Consider the following 17,030-nt stretch of genomic DNA (forward strand, 5'->3'; position numbering starts at 1 on the left):
CCCTTCCTCCTGCACCACCATCTTCCACATCCAACTTGAGAAAAAGTTCCTGATCTTTTTTCCCCCAAAAGTCCTTCGGGGGATTTGTTTCCATCCCCACTTCATACCACACTGCAGATTTTGAAAGCTCATATGCACCAAAATGGTTTTTGAAATAAAAGTTCATTTCTCTCTCTCCCCTGAGGGAAATCAAGCATCACCAGAATGTTCTAGCTCAGACCTTGATATTCAGTTTCTACAGCTCTGTGTCTGCTGGGGAGACTCTTTTGCATTTGGGGCTGGGCTGGACGCTCTCTGTTTATTATCTTGTTTCAATCGTCACAGCAGCTCTGGGGGATGAGTATCATACCCATCGTACAGATGCTGACAATGAAGTTAGCCTCAGTTTATCAGCGGCTTTCTTCCCAGAAAGGGAGGGGGTATAGCCTTCCCAGAGAGGGAGGAAGGGGCTCCTTTGTGCCTTCAGCACAGCTCTGCACTGTGACAAAAGAGCATGAGAAGGCATAGTTCCCTGCCTGCTGATCGTGATCTTCTCCTCCTGAGGAAGGAATGGAAAAATCTCTGAACTATGTGTCCAGAAACATGAGTTTGAGTTCCGGCTCCACCTTTGATCTAGAGGACATTTTTTTTACTCCTCCGAGCCTTAGTTCCACCAACTGGGTGTGGGAGCCCACTCAGATGAGGCATTTGGGGATTCTAGATTCCTCACTGGCCGTCAGCCTTCTCCCCTTCCTTTCCCCCAAGGCCTCCTAACCACTCTGCTCCCCAACTTCATGACAAGCTGCTTCCGGAGGCAACACGGTGGTGGGAAGCTGGGAGCCCAGGACCACTTATCTGCCATCGCCAGCCCCCAGTCAGCATCTTTGTGGAGCTTATAGTTCAAACAAGTTCCTCCTTTCTTCTTATACCCATAGTCCCCCAGAGAAACCCTACAAGATGTCTGGCACTTTTTTTCTCTCTAAGCCTGTAAAACTATGATTTACTGAGCATCTCCTACAAGAAAGTCACTGGGCTCAGTTCTCCAGGGGCAAAGAGGGTTAAAACACAGCCCCTGCCAAGAGGCTTGCAGTGTAAGCCCAGATGATATTTTGGAAATGAGACCAAATGTGATGATAGTGGTATAGTGGTTAACAGTGTGAGCTCTGGGTTCAAATTCCAGTTCCACACTCACTGTGTGACCTCAAGTAACTTATTCAGCTTCTCTGAGTTGCGGCATCTATTGCCTTTAGTTGGCATAGTGTCTGCCTCATTAGGTTGCTCTGACTTGCCTCAAGTGACATATCCAGGAAGAGCTACTGAGATGTAAGCTCCAAGTTGAAAGCAGCAAAGTGTCACCTGACACCATACAGCCAGCAAAAATTAGAAAGCTGGGCCAAGCCAAGGGGTTAGTGGGAGTGGACGCGTGCGGCCACCTGCAGAACAGCCCAGCACCACTCAGGATACCCAAGGATGCAGAGATCCAACAATCCAGCAACTCATTTCTCGGGGATATGCATCCTAAAGAAATGCCCCCGCAGCTTCACAAGGACACCTGTCTGAGGATGCTCACCGCTGTGCTAGGCTCAGCAGGATGAAGCCTCTGCACTTCGGCCCCGTTTGCCAGCCCCGCGTGGGCGACCCCGGAAAAGGAGACAACGAGGACTTCTGGAATCTGCTGGTCTCACTCAAGACTTTCACTTCCTGGAAGGGCTTGAGGAGGTCACAAGAGACAGAGGCGAAACTAAAGTATGTGGCAATGCTGACGGGGTATGGGGCTGAAAGGCAGTTGGAAGGTCTAGTCACTTCTCCAGGCAGGGAAACTAGAATGGGTATGTGTGTGTGTGCGTGTGTGCACGTGCACGGGCATGCGTATGAGCGTATGATAGGGGTCTGCAGGCCAGTGGAGAGGGAGGTCTGAAAATACCATTATCGGTTGGCTTTGGTGCCTGACTCTGACCACAGGCTTCTTCTCTGTGCCAAAGGAGGCTTGGCTTGTATGGATTGAAAATGAAGGGTGAGTCAGGCCCTTAGGCTTAGGTGTTTTGTTTCCTAAGACAATCTGAGTGTGTCTGTGTGTGTCTTAATTACCATGGCAACGTCTCCATGTAGAGTATACAACTGATTGTTGCCGATGTCCCTACTATGCCCTATTGCATTCTGCCTGGTCCCATTTCCCACAAATATGGCCCCTTAGGCATCTGGGTTTGCAAACCTCTGCTTAGAGGCCTTCTAAGATCGCTTTTACCTCTGAACTGCTGGAAAGATGATGGTTTGGGATGGATGGGTGACTGGGGCAGGGAGAGGCGGGACTGAATTCTGTCCTGCCCCACAGTGGGACTGGGGTGCACAGGAGGGTGTCTTCCGATAGAAGGGCTTGGAGGGGACTGGCTCTGAGTGCCCAAACTGGCCCATTCCACAAAGGAAGGAGCAGGCATCAGGGAAGTTGTGGTATCCAGTATGCTGACTGGGTCTCCGCAGCCCTGGTGACAGCTCAGAGTGAAAAGAGGTTAGGAAATAAACTGTCTGGGAATTGCAGCACAATTCCTGAAGTGGGTGCTAAACACACAGCAGCCTGGACCTCGCCCCAGAGGTTCTGACTCAGTCAGTCTGGGGCGGGGCAAGAATCTGCATTTTCCAGGGAGCATTGCCCTTGGTCACCCCTATCCCAACACACACGCACTTGCCTTGTGGTGATTCTGGGAGCTAACATAGGCTTTTTTTCCAGGACAACCTGAGTCTCCCAATTGCCAAGAAAACATGGCCTCCCAGTTTGCATGGCTTTCTTTCCCCCAAGGGAGCCTTCAGACCATTCTACTTCTCCCCCAGCTGGAAACCCTGGAATCAGATCGGACACCTCCCCCATTCCTATATTTTTTCCTTCCAGAAGTCCCTCAGCAGCCATCCCTTGACCTAGGAGCCCCGAGCCCCCTAGCCTAGGCTGTTACAAGAGCTACCAGATCTGTCCACTATTTCGGAGTCTCCCAAACTTCAGGCATTCACCTGCCTCCTTCACAAATTTTTGTGTGTGTGTGGTATCTGCAGCCACCTGTTCTATAATTCACCCAAGTATTCTCCTTAAATTAACTTTTTAAAGAAACAAATATATCTATTTTAAAAGAAAATTGTCTGGAATTGAAAGCAGGGATGCAAGTAGATACTTGCACACAAACTTTCATACCAAGGCTATTCGCAAAAGACAAAAGATGGAAACAACCCAAAGGTCTATCAACAAACGAATGGATAAACAAAATGTGGTCACTCCATACAATGGAATATTATTCAGCCGTAAAAAGGAATGACATTCTGACACATGCTACAACGTGGTTGAACCTTGAAGATGTTAAGCTAAGCAAAAGAAGCCAGACACAAAAGAACAAATTCCACTTACATGAGGCACTTAGAGAAATCAAATTCATAGAAATGGAAAGTAGAATGGTGGTTGCCAGGGGCTGGGGGGAGGGGAGGATGGGGAGTTATTGCTTAATGGGGGCAGAGTTTTAGTTTGGGATGATGAAAATTCTGGAGACAGATGGTGGTGATGGTTGCACAACATTGTGAATGTACTTAATGCCACTGACTTGTACACTCAAAAATAATTATGCTGGTATATTTTATTTTATTTTATCTTATTTATTTTTTTTAAAAGAAAACTTTTTATCACTACCTCGCATGGGGGAAAAAACACAGTATCAGGTGTCACTGAAAATAAAACAATGTTATCAAAATAATGTCAGCTGTGCTCCCACTTGGTTGAAAAGAAACATTAGTATTTGCTAATGATGCCTACACACAAAAACAGAGACGGAATAAAAGAGAATCAGAGTGGGTGAAGGTAGCGCTCCAGTGGTAAGAGTGTGCAACCAGCATTAAATAAATAAATAAGCCCACCCCCCAGTAAACAAACAAACAAACAAACAAACAAACAAACAAATAAATAAACAAAAGACCCTTCTTTAAAAAATGAAAAAAAAATTTTTTAAAAATTAAAAGAGGGTCAGAAAAGCACCAATGTCCTCCCTATCAGTATCAATCAAGGCCTCTTTGAGAACTGTCTTTGGACCACAGGTCCTGTTTGTGTCAGAGTCTTTGGAAACCTCCCCGTGCCCATGACTTCTGCTCATCTGTACAATCCCTCTAGAACCTATAACAGTTACTCCTGATTTTGGTGGTTTTTCCAAAGTGCTTCTTCTGTGCAGGTCAGGAAATCATCAAAAAAATGATCACATTTTATCCGTCTTAGACATGTGCCTCAGAGGAGGGGAAGTCACTTGCCCAGGGTGACTGATGCCAAGTCTCAAAGCCAAGTCCGTAAGCTTCACCGTCTCCCTCAGGCCACGTCCCTGATTGCCCAAGACTGACACCAGGCCTTAGTGCAGTGTCCCTGTGTTCACTGCTGGTTCTGCTCTTCACAGGGTGCCAGTGCCAGGTCTGTGCCATCAGACAGGCTTTGCGTGTCAAGTCTCCCTCTGACTGTCCATGTAATGGAAAAGAACAAATCTGACTCTACGTTAGATCTGTTCCTTTAGCTTTAATCACTGTGTCCTGTTTTCTAGGCTTAGTCTTGCTAGCTCTGCACTCAGGTAAAGATAACAAGGCTGCAGAACAGGGAATAACATTTGTTTTGTTGGAGGTTTTGCAGAAGCACCATGACCTGTCCATGTCCATGTGGACAGCCCCAGGAACAAAGAATTCCTACACCAAGAAGTTTGCAACAACCAACCACACCCCCTCCCTGTTTTTTGTTTTTGTGTAAAAGGAGCTTGTATTCTGACTGGAGCAGGATGGTTCTCCAAGTCATTAGACTGCCATCCTCTCGGTCTGCTGGCTTTCTGAATAAAGTCACTATTCCTTGCCCAACTCCTTGTCTCCCGATTTATTGGCCTGTCATGCAGCGAGCAGAACGAGTTTGGACTCTATAACAACCAGGCCCTGTCTTGCATTTGTGGAGGCTCACAAGCCCCGCCCAGGCACTGAATGAAGACCAGAGTTCAAGTTCTGACTCTGCTAATAGCTTGGCTATGTGGCCTGTGACTAAACCTCCCAGGGAAATCCCCAGAGGTTTTGTAACATGGAGAAAGTACAGGGGTTGGACCACATAAGTGCCTCTCAAAGCATGTGTGATCTCTGGACCTTGACATAGGAATCACAGCCTCCCACCTCCACCCCTACCAGAGCTGGTTAACCTGCCTTTGGGAGCTCCACCCAGGCCCAGCCAATGGGGCCTGGGGATGGAGCCCAGGAACCTGCACACTAAACAGCCTCCTGCGTGATCCTTATGGATGGGAAGACTGGGACCCCCTGGCTCATTATCTCTGAGGGCCCTCCCACCCCATGTCTTGAGATCTTGGAGACTAAGTCCTTGCCTAAGGCTGTCTGCGGTTTGGAAAGTAATGATTTGCTGGGGTCTCCTCGTCTCCCCCTCCAGCTCTACCAAAGAAGCACTCATTTCCGTAACCTTCCGATTAGCTGGGGGTTGTATTTCTTTTGGTGGACGGGAAGCGACACGTAGATGGAAGACTCCCTGACAAATTAGGAACTCCTGGCTGCACTTGGAGGGGGGGAGCTTATGGCCCCTCCCCTGTGTCACCTTGGGTGGAGAGAGGCTGTGAGATTCAAAGGAGAACTGCAGGATTTAAGGGTCCGGGACAGAGCTAGACACAGTGGCTCCAGCTGCGATGTTCTGGGTCCCCAGAGAGCCCCACCTCAACCCCTTTCCAGGGACTCTTAGTTTCTCTCCTTAAAGGGTGTGACTCAAGACCCCAACATGCAGTAGAGAAGTCAACGGTCAAAGACATCCAGGAAAACCCCTGTTCCCCAAGATAGTAAAAAAGAAGTGAGGATTTCTCCAATCTGCTGGCTAAAGGTCTCCTTATAACCACCCCTGCGCAGGGGACCCCATCAGGAGGGCTAGATACCCACACTCCAGAATCAGAGTGGGAACATGATTCAAGCAGGGAAACTGAGGCTCAGAGAAGGGCAACCCTGGTCCAAGGTCCCCAGGTAGAGGGAAAGCCTGTGCCCCCTGCGTGCACCCCTGCACCCCTCTACAGATTCTGGGACGCATAGAGTGTCTGTCTACTGAGCCCGCTGCCTCTCTACTCTGCACCCTCCTTCTGTGTCCCAGTCTCTCTGCAGATGTTGCCCCTCCCACCAGCTCTTCCCATCGCCTGCCCTGGGTCACAGTGCTGTGGGCTCAGCAGACCAGCTCCCGGTTCCCTGCTCCCTGCGTGGAGTCGTTCCAGGGATTCTGGAAACGAGGGGTTTCTAGAGCATACACTCATCACGTTACTACCCCCCTCCTCCCAGCCTTGCTGGGTGACCTCTGGTAAGTAGCTACCTCTATTCCCAGTCCGACTTCAGAGGCTGCAGAGGGGGCCTTGGTTACCTACCGTTGTTCCCCTGACTTGCGACTTGTGCTGCCGGTGGCGTCTCCCTCCCTCCAGCTCTGGCAGCTGCCTGGCCACCACACCTCCACCCCCCTGTGGCCAGCTTTATTCTCTTTCACTTTCTTTCTGCTCCATGGGGCTTGGGCCAACCCAAGCGGGGGAGTAAGCAGGCACCCAGGCTTCCTCCTGCTGTGCCCACCACGTGGCTTCTCAGAAGCGCCTAGCCTACCCGTTACACTCCTGGGCACTCCCAAAGCGTCCAGTCAGCTCTTGGAAATAGCCAGTGCCTGGTTTTGGGGAAGGCAGCCTGCCTGTGGACATGTGATATGCAAGCCCTGTTGCAGAGAGCTCAGTCCCACCCCTGGCTGATCCTGGATTTCTCGGCAGCTCAGCTTCACCTTGAAGGTGGCAGACGACACCTGCAGAGCACAAGGACTCAAAGGCTTGCTTGCTGAGCCATTCACTGATCCTGGGAAGCCAGATGCCCTTGGCAGGAAAAGAAAATTCCTCAGGGACCTTCACTGGCTGGAAATTCAGCCCTGGCAACTCTGAGTTCCCATCACCACACACCCACTGGTGGCATTCCTCCTGCTCTCCCTCGTCCAGAGGTCCTGGATCCCTGCCCCACCCACTGTGAGACCCTGGGGAGGTCATTTCCCTTTCCAGGCTTGCATCTCCTCATCTAGAATTGAAGGGGTGTGTCAAGGTGACTTCTGACCTCTCTCATCCCCTGGAAAACTCCTTCAACAAGCTCTGGCTGACTTGTCCTCAATCTGTGATTTAGAGGGAGCTGCACACTTCAGCAGCATCTGAGAAAAGGAGTCCCTCCCCCCTCAACCACACAACAACAGCAACATCAATAACGCTGGGGTCCTGTGTTGAGCTTCAGATCCGACAGTGCACCAGGTGCTGGGCTAGACCCTCTGATTCTTGGCCTTGGCCTTGTAATAAGAGTTTTCCCCTAATCCCATTTTACAGCCCAGGAAAACAGCCTTGGAGTAGGCTGGGGACACGTTCAGGGTCACTTCACACACAGCCAACAGTGCAGCGGGGATTCAAACCTGCCGTACTGCCTTCAGAGCTGGTACCAGATGTCTGGGCTATGCTGTCTCTCACCGTCTGTCCCCTGTCCCCAGTTATTCCCCAAAACACCATTTGGAAACTTGAGGGGAGGGCAGCATTTGTCCAGGTGATTGGCTATTGCCCATCCGCTGGGGCTTAACATCTACACCAAGGGGCTGAGCCTGGCTTTGGTTTCCCTGCTTCCTGGGGATGGGGTGGGTCTAGCATCCTTTGAGGGCACCTCAGTGTTTACCTGGCAGAAACAGGACCTTGTGGTTGGCCGAGCCAGGCCATCAGTGCTGAGAACTAAAGACACACCCCCTGGAAGTCAGCCCTCTAGTGCTCTCCAGGCTGATAAAGCCCTCTCACATTCCAGGCGTCTGGGTGGACCTGAAAGTCCCTCCGTAGAAGGAAATGGCAAACCACCTCACTTCTTCCAAAAGCCCCAGCAGGACACAGACCCCTCTCTCCACCCTCACCTCCCAATTCAGAGCAATGTCCCTGTTTATTTGGGATGGTGGGACCAGCTAAGACTTCATCCTAAGTGAAGAAGCATTCTCAGCCCCAATATCCTCCACCCGCCTTTTTACCTTGGGGCTCTGGCAGGTAGGACCCGGCAGGGCGTGGAGCCAGGCAACGCATGATGTGGGAAACGCAGTGAAGTAGCAGCTCCTGGACTCCGGCAGCCCTTCCTAGTGCCCTCAGCCTGCCCAGCGATGCCTTCGGATGTCCAACTCTAGAGCAGGTAGACTCATCTCTGGCTGGTCTCCCCACACCCGACTGGAGCCCGCCAAGACTAAGCAAACATGCAAAGGAAGCAAGTAAGGGACTAGTAGAAAACTCTCCCGCTATGAGGTGATCTGAGTTGTCAGATTTTTCACATTTAGACATGTTCTAATTTGCCCACGCTCCCTTAAACCCTCCCTGTGCCTGCTGTTAATTTCAGTTCCTTGTTGTGGATCTAACGGGGTGACCACAGAAGGTTGTGAATCGTCTGTTGAGGGGTCTTCAACATGCTGACTTTCTGAAATGGTAAGAGACCACAGTGGAGCCATGCTGGTGCCAGCTGCCAATATCTACCATCCTCTGAGGGATGGGGTCGGGGGTCAGAGCCCCACAGACACCTCCAGACAAGCTGAAAGCCCCTGCTGGATTTCAGCAGACTTCCTAGATCCCGCTGTCACCCACCACCCCAGCCCCACACCAAACTGACCTGAATTGCGCTGAAGAACACGAGTGGTCCACTCATCGTTTTTATTCTAAGACGTTGGACTGAAACATGAATTATACACCAAAAATTGTTACCCCAAAGATAGCATACTCATAGCCAGATGGTTTGGGGTAACATGTAGTTGTGGCAGAGAGACAGTTCATCTCATGCAGGGAGAAAGTGCCCTTTCAAGTCTCTGCCCATAGTCCTGGAAGCCTTGAGGAGAAAGTCTTAGTTTGGGGGCTAAAGTATCTTTAACACCTCTTCTCATGCACGGTCCCCTCACTTCACAGAGAGCAGCCCTCAGCCTCAAGCCCTCCGTGGACAGAAGTATCTGGCTAGAATGGAATAACCTTACTCTGCTTTTCTGTTTAACAGTTACCTTTTTGTATGGCATTCTTTTTCATTTATGGTGGACATAAACTTTCCTTGGCAAATGAAGTTGAATGAAAAATGTGAGTGGTTTGGAAAAAAAATTCTGTCGAGCTAGTAATAGTGTAGATGGGGTGAAAAACCATGAGGGTGGTACTGAACATTTGGGAAACAGTGACTTAAGCGCCTCCAGCATTTTTACTGCGAGAACACTGACTGGGAGTCAAGGGCCATGGTCTGGCCCCTGCGGTGACTAGCAGAGGGGTGGCCTTGGACTCATCACTTCCCTTGAGCGTGCTTCAGTTTCCCCATATGTGAAATGAGGATAATGGTGCTGTATTTGTACGGTGATTATTTTTGAAGCCGTTGCAGCTTTCAGAAGTCCCAGAGGGGTAAGTAGGCAGACAAATGAGAATGCTAAGAGTCAGTTTGAAACAAAGGCTTGCTCTGTTAGGCTAACAAAACAGAATATTAGAAATCCCAAGTGGTCTCATCTTCCTATGACCTGATGCCCAGGGAGAGGCACACCTGGCCATTCAGTGTTTTGGGGCCAACTGTGGGATCCCTTCCTGTCCTCAGAGGGGGCCAGCTCTGACTGCCGTGGCCAAGGCAGCTCTGAATCAGCTTTGTGGCAGGGCAGAGCTTGGAATGAGAGTCACTCAGGCCTGGGATGCACCCGTTTGGATGCCAGCATCTCTCACCTGGACTACAGCAGCCGTCTGCTACCTGGTCTCTCCTTGTCCTCCTTCCCCTCCCCTCATCCCAGACCCACGCTCCACAAGACCTGACTCTGGTCATTCCTGTGTCAACATGGGTTTCTGAGCAGGGTAGTGACATGTGCCAGCCTGTGTATTTCACTGACAACAGAGGCTATAAATCGGCACAAGGAGGCTGTGAGTATAGTGACCGGGGAGGAGCCACTGTGGGGCCCCTGCCAGGAGTTGATAGGGGTCTGGATTTCAGCAGAGGCAGTGGAGATAGACAGACAAGGAGAGGGGTGGGCTGGCGTTGAGGTAGAGTGACAAAGCTCGTGGACTGAGTGGACCGGGCAAGGAGGTGGTAGAGAGGCTAAGCCAATCCCGGGGTTTCTCCCTGTTAAAGCATCCTGCGTTCCTGATGATGTCCCTCTTCAGAACTCCCCCAGAGGTGTGGGGAGGGAATAGCTCAAGTGGTAGAGCACATGCTTAGCATGCGCAAGGTCCTGGGTTCAACTCCCAGTACCTCCTCTAAAAGAACATAAATACAGAAATAAACCTAATTACCCACCTCAAAACCTCCCCCAGAGGTGGTGACCATTCTCCAGAGCCCAGGGCTGCCTTAGATGAAGCCAATCCCCTCCTGAATGAGGGGCTGCCTCAGCGTTGTTGAGGCCAGCCCTGCCCTGGACATCTGAATTTGTCTCAAGACAGGATCCAGCGCAATAGGATTAGCATTCCAGAAAGCTTGCCATCCCTTGCTGCAAGTCCCCAGACAGACCTTGCTCGGTGCCCCCTGTGCCGAGGCAGGGTTCCCCCTGCCAGCCCTTCCCTGGGACTGCACTCCTGCCTCCTCTCATCTGGCTGTATTTTAGCCATCCTTCACGGCCCCAGCTCCCACCTTCACCACCCTTCCAGCTAACAAAAATCCTCTGCTTTACTCATTTTTAGCAAACCTGCTGCCGCGGATTTGGCAATACCTTGTGAACTTCTTATTTCATGGGGACAGCCCCTGCTGCCTCTGACTAGGTCACAAAGTCCTGACTGTCTGGGACCCAGTGTTTTATTTTCTTATTGAAAAGATACATGACTTAAAGACAGGTTGAACAAATGGATGGAATTGGGATTTGAATGAGCAAGGCAGACTCAGTTCCAAATGCATAGAGTCCTTCCTTACTAGGTTGTAAGTGATATTTCTTATGATTGTTTGCGATTCCCATGGTTCCTAGCAGATGCTAAATAAATGATGAAGGAGGAGGGAAGGAAGGAGGTGAGAAAGGAAGGAAAAGAGATCGGTGGACAGGTGGATAAATACACAGAATGATACTGGTATGTAGGCAAGTTGGGCATGTGGGAAGAGACATGAGACTGTAGCAACCCATGAGTAAATATACAGGTGGATTAGTTGGTAGGAAGGCAGGCAAATTAGGTGGTACATAAATATACAGGCAATGAGATAAAGAGAGAGACTGATAAATTGATAAGTAGATAGAAGTAGATAGTAGTTGTAAGTTGAGGAATTGATAAGTCAGTGTTCGTAGGTGGTTAGGTAGCCCAGGTAAGCGTGAGGGCAGGCAGGTGGGTGGATGGGCAGGTAGCTGGAGAGACCAGCGGATGTTAAGGAAGGACACAGGTGAGCTGCTCCAGGTAACAACAACAAAGAACAGAAACGGTCCCTGGGGTAACAACAACAAAGAACAGAAACGGTCCCTGGCTGGGTCAGGCCCCAGGCTTGGAGCCAAGCCGAGTACAGACTGGTCAGCCCGGGAAAACCCGTGGGGACCTGCCAACTTCCAGTGCATGTGCTTCTCCTTCTGCGGCTCCTGTGGGTGAAGGTGAAGTGGGGCTGGGTGGCTGGCAGCCGCTCAAGGTGGAAAAACACTGACGCATCTCCTTCTGGGAGTCAAAGGAGGCTCCCCGATCAGCTCAGAGCAGGGCTGGGTTTGGGGAAAGGATGGAGGAGGGAGGGGGGCACAGCCCCTCTCATCTCCCTGTCTGGGCTCTGGTGACTCTCATTCCAAGAACCAAATGGGGAAGGAAGCTGGATGAAGAGCTTGGCGGCCTGGGGTGTGTCCCTCCCTTTCCAAGAAATCTAGCAATATCCTAGAAGGAGACTTTGTTCTGTGGTTCCTAGAACAGTCTTCATGGGCAAAAAACAACCCCACATCATAAAAACACAGAGTTACACAACAACAAAAGAAAGCCAAAGAAAACAACAATAGGTAAGACCGCGGCAGGGGCATCCTACAGCCTCTGAGGAAGTGTCCCCCAAAGACGCAAACCCGAGGCCGGCTGGGCCTGACCCCAGTCATCCTTCTGTTCACATTCAGCCTCTGGTTGCGCCAAACAGCGCCCTCGAGGCTGATGAATCAGAATGGGGAGCTTTCCTTTTGCCAGGAATGCATGTTCCTTATTTTGGATGATGGTACTGAATTCTCAGAATAGCCACTCTGGGTACCAGTATCACCTCCATTTTATAGACGGGGAATCTGAGGCCCACAGGGGTCCCAGGAAGTGCTCACAGTCATACCCTTTGGAATCAGGGGGTCACAACTTGGCACTGAGGCCACAGCCCATGTGCTTAACCCATGTGCCAACCCGAGGGTGGGGGTCACATTGGCTCATTTCTCAGATGCACACAGCACCCAAGAACTCAGCCCTGGGGTAGGTGTCTACATGATGTGGGGCCCCAATGAGACTGCAGACTCAAACCCCTGGTTTATTCCCCACTCCCCATCCAATTCTCCTTGCTGTTAACCCCCCTCTAGAGTTATTTGTCTAACATCAAGCACTGCCTTGGAAAGTTTCCCACCTACCGTCTCATTTAATCCTTGCTATATAGCCCTGGGAGGTTTATGTCATCACTCCCATTTTAGAGATGAAGAAATCAAGGGTCAGAGTAGTTCAGTCACATGGCCAAGGTCACACAGTTTGTAAGCAGCAGAGCATGGTCTCAGAACCAGAACTGTCTAGCTTCCAGCCTGTTTCTTTTTCCAGCACTGCCATTCTCTCTCTTCTCTGGCCTCTGATTGCCCCCCCCCCCACCCCGGTGTGACTGAGTGTTTGCTTTGATTCCTCATTGAGGCTGTCAGGACTCCTGGGCCTCCCCCAACTTTGCCTGGGGCTGGATGCACACGTTCTGCTCTGTGCAGCATGGAGTCAACCCTCAAGGTCGCGTTTCCAGAAGTGGGTTTCTGCACAATTGCAACTGAAGCATTGCAATATCTGAAGATGAGTTCTGAATCATCAGCCAGCGTTTCTGTTTGAAGATGGCCAGCCTATTCTGGGTAGACTTACGGTATCCCTTTGGGTTATTCAGAAGCAGCAGCCAAGCAGAAAGTACAGTGATAGATCTGGACTCACGAGATCCAATAGCCTCCCATCCCCAGGCAATAACCGAGGCAAACCACTTAACCTCCCTGAGCCTCTGAGTACTCATCTATAAAGTGAGAATAATAGTGGTACATGAACCCTCCACCCTCCACTCATCCCCCATCCATGTATCCACCCACTCCCCTGCCCACCTACTACCCATTCACTTTTCCACTTACTCATCATCCATTCACCTCTCCAGTCACCCACCTACCTACCCGTCCCCCATCCACCTATCCACCCACTCCCCTGCCCACTTACCACCCATCCACTTTTCCACTTACTCATCATCGATTCACCTCTCCAGTCACCCATCTACCCACCTATCACCCATCCACCTATCCATCCACCCATCCACCCATTTATCCATCTATCAACTTAATATTCAACAAACACATATCATACACCTATCTTGTGCCAGGCACTGTGTTAAGCATTTGGGATGCGTCTGTGATGAAAGCACAGATCCCTGCCCACAGGGAGCTTATTTTCCAGTGGGTGAGTCAGACAATAAACAACAAGCATAATACAAAAATAAGATACATAGAAGGTGAAAACATCAATGGGGGGCACTCAGAAGCACAGGGGGAGTTGCAATTCTAAGTGGGATGGTCGAGGTAGGCTTTCTGGAGAAAGTGACATTTGAGAAAAGAGCTAAAGGATTCAAGGAGGTTGGCCCTGGAGAAGAGTGTCCCAGGTGGAGGGAACAGCACGTGCAGAGGTCCTGTGGCAGCGAGCATCCCAGGCCCGTGTCAGAGACAGCGAGGGTGCCAGCGTGTCTGGAGAAGACGAGAAGGCAGAAGCACAGGTTGCGGGCAGAGCAGTGATGAAAGACAGATGGTGAAGGGCCTTGCGGAAACCGTGCCGACTTGGCTTTCCTCGCAGTGACACAGGGAGTTGGTGCAGGGCTTAGAGCAGCAGCGGGTGAAGACCAGCACAGGGTTGCAGAGAGAGTTACAAAGCTTCACACATGTATTTCCTTTTCTGCACCACTTTTGAAACTACAGACAGTGCCCTTTACACACAAACCACGTGTTTCTCTTTCCCCTTCTCCTTCTCCCCCTCTGAAGGCTGCTCGCCCCCGTGCCCCGCAGCAGCACACCTGCCCTAGTCTGAGTTGAGTCTTACTGACCTGGAGGGTGGGGAGCAGCAGGGAAAGGAAGTGATTTGTCCTTCCCTGTCTCCCAGCCTGCTGGAGACCACACTGCCACGAGCCCAGTTCCCTTTCTAGAATCACGTGGGATCAGAAATAAAAATATTACATCCCCAGGGAGGAAACAGAGTTCAAGAACAGAAACCAGCCATAGAAGAGAGAGGAGGAGGGAGGGGCAGAGGTGTCGGGCAGGAGCAAGCGGTGTGAAGGAGGCTGTACTTTGCAGGGAGCATGTCTAGGAGGAAGGAAGGCTTCGACATCCCCCCAGGCTGGCACCTGCAGCTCCATCCAGACCACACGAGCTGCTTGCACTCCCACTGGGACAGAGAGAGACCACCTGGATGAGAATTCAACCACGAGGACAGCCAATACCACGTAAACTTGTATCTCGGCAGAAGAGCAGGAGAAATACCCACACCGCCCTGGTGTTCATGGCAAGGCCATCAAGAGGCTTTTTACCCCTCAGACTGAAGCTAAAAACTTGTCTGCTTTCAGATCCAGCCTCCACCACCTGCTATCTGGGGGCCAGTGTGGGTCACCTCTGGGCAGGCTCTGTTTTTTCTTTGTGTGTGAAGTAAGGTTGGAGACCATCAAAGGGCTTAGGGTGAATGTGAGAACCACCTGCTTAGATGGTGCCTGGCGCACAGTAAATACTCCGTAAATGTGAATCATTGTTATTATCTCAAGTTTCAAGTTACTCTGAAGCCATAGTGGGACCAAGCCACCCAGTCATAAAATTGGAAAAGCACAGATTTGCGACGAGGAGACTCAACAAGCCTGTGTCTTTAGGAAGAACGTTGTTTGCAACAAAGTGAGAAACTTCTTTGTAACACGGAAGGAAGACTTAAAACGTTTGCAGAGCCAAGGGTATGAGTGAAGAGAGTGTGATATAGGCTTGTTTTTTCTGATTTAAGATTCAAGTGTCATCAATACTCTTTAAAAAAAAGTAAGACACTCTTTCCCTGCAATCTGGCTCCTATTCTGTCTCTCTTTCATTCTCTCTTTCCCCCACCTTCTCCCTCCTTGTCTTCCTTCCTCTGTCTCTCCCTTCCTCCCTCCTATCCTGCCTCCCTCCTCGCCTCCTTCTCTGCATCTCTGTCTCTGTCTCTTTCTTTCCTGTCTCTCCCTTCCTTTCTCCTTCTCTGTGAGTGTTTCAGTTTCTGTCTCTCTCCATGACACAGATGCGCAGACACGCTCGTGCATGCCTGCGCACGCACACAAGTGCTTGCACATGCACGCATACGCCCTCACATATGCACACCGTGCTGGCAGGCACGCTTGCATGCACCCACACATACATGCACAACACACACGCTCACTCACGTGCACACGCATGCATGTGCACACACTGCAACCTCTGCTCTCCAGCTCTTGGGTCCATTTCTCCATCTTTCAAACACGCTAATCGTGCCTGCATCCACCTTCCCCACCTGCAGGCAGGAGCTGATCTGTCCATCTGTGTCCCGCACCAGTGCCCAGCACCGTGCCTGTGATATTAGGGCAGCTCAGAGAACGACCCAAGTGGGCATCTGGCTGCGTGCCTTTGCATCTGGCTTTGCTTCTAAGTAGATTGGGAAGTGCCCTGTGTTTCTCCAGCGTGTTCAGCATCACAGACTGAGTTCTCCAAGCGCTTGTCTTGCCAGCTCAACCAGAGACCCCGGTTCCTGTCCAGTCTGCCTTCCCAACTTGGTGCAGGGATGATGACATTGATCTCTCTTTCAGAGAGGAGAGGGAAAATCCCTGAGCTGCCTACAGCCGGGTATTGTCCATGCGCAAAGGAGATGCCAACTTACCACCAAGGTCCTTGTAGCCAGGGTCCTTCTCAGCTGCTGAGGTCGGCAGCCCACTCCAGACCCATCCCAAGAGGGCCAGCTCTGGGTCTCCTTTCTCCATCAGGGTCAAGGAGATCTTCCGGGCCAGAGCCTCACCATCTGGCTCCTGGAGCAGGGCATAGTGGTACTCCCTGGAGAGAAGCTCCTCTGCCAGCAGGTTGTCCAGGAGTGCCTGCACCTGACTCGGCCGATGACTGGAGAGCAGCATCCGGACCTGAGTCAGGATGGTCTGGAAGTGATTCATGGTAGCACTCGGAGGCAGGGCGGCTGCCCTGGCCCTGGCCAGAGCCTGGGATCTCTGCTCACCCAGCCTGCAGCATCCAAAATATGAAGTGAAAAACAGGATGAGGGAACCTCTGCAGTTTATTGCAGTTTATTCCTGCTTAGGAGGATTTCCTCATTTGCATGGTATGCTGGGGTGTCTGATGAATTGATGGAAGTGCGTTCTGAGGCTAATTTAGACCCCACAGATATTCGCTGGTACCACCTGTGTGCATGTGCCACAGAAGCCCACAGCCTTGTGGATTCCTTTAGAGCCAATCCAGTATTTACTAAGAGGAAGGGGACTTGCCTCTTTGAGGACCTATAAGGTCTCATGTTGTGTCATAACAAGAAGGCAATGAGGCATAGAAGTTAAGCAACTGAGTTTGGAGCTAATCTGCCTGGGTTCAAATCTCAGACTACGTGATGTTGTGCGAGTTACTTAGCCTCTTCTTGCCCCCACTTCTCCATCTGAAAAGGTGGAGTGATAATATCACTTACCTCTTAGAGTTGGAAGGAGGATTGAATGAGATAATGTATGTAGAGCACCTAGCAAGTTATCTACAACATGATAAAAGTTCAACAAATTTGAGTTCAACAAATATGAGCCATCATTATTATTATTAATTATATAATTATTAAAATATATGATAATAAATATTATTACTACTTTTTAAAGAACAGCTCCATTTATTGAGTGGTTATGAT

General features: G+C 50.5%; 1 protein-coding gene across 6 annotated transcripts in view; it reads right to left on the reverse strand.

Moving 5' to 3' along the window:
* The window catches only part of CIITA (class II major histocompatibility complex transactivator), a 46,225-nt gene extending 29,839 nt beyond the window's left edge, over positions 1–16,386 (reverse strand). For 3 of the 6 annotated variants that reach the window (XM_032460794.1, XM_032460793.1, XM_032460800.1), the window contains exon 1: positions 8,018–8,416. In XM_032460794.1, the coding sequence (XP_032316685.1) occupies positions 8,018–8,318 (301 nt within the window). In that variant the 5' untranslated portion in view covers positions 8,319–8,416. Of the gene's footprint in view, positions 1–6,368; positions 6,622–8,017; positions 8,417–14,208; positions 14,305–16,022 lie in introns of those variants that run through there. The other 3 variants (XM_014564585.2, XM_032460797.1, XM_032460795.1) reach the window with 3 other exon arrangements.
* Between the last annotated feature and the right edge of the window lie 644 nt (positions 16,387–17,030).

The sequence above is a fragment of the Camelus ferus genome, chromosome 18 (assembly GCF_009834535.1).
Source record: "Camelus ferus isolate YT-003-E chromosome 18, BCGSAC_Cfer_1.0, whole genome shotgun sequence".
NCBI lineage: Eukaryota > Metazoa > Chordata > Mammalia > Artiodactyla > Camelidae > Camelus > Camelus ferus.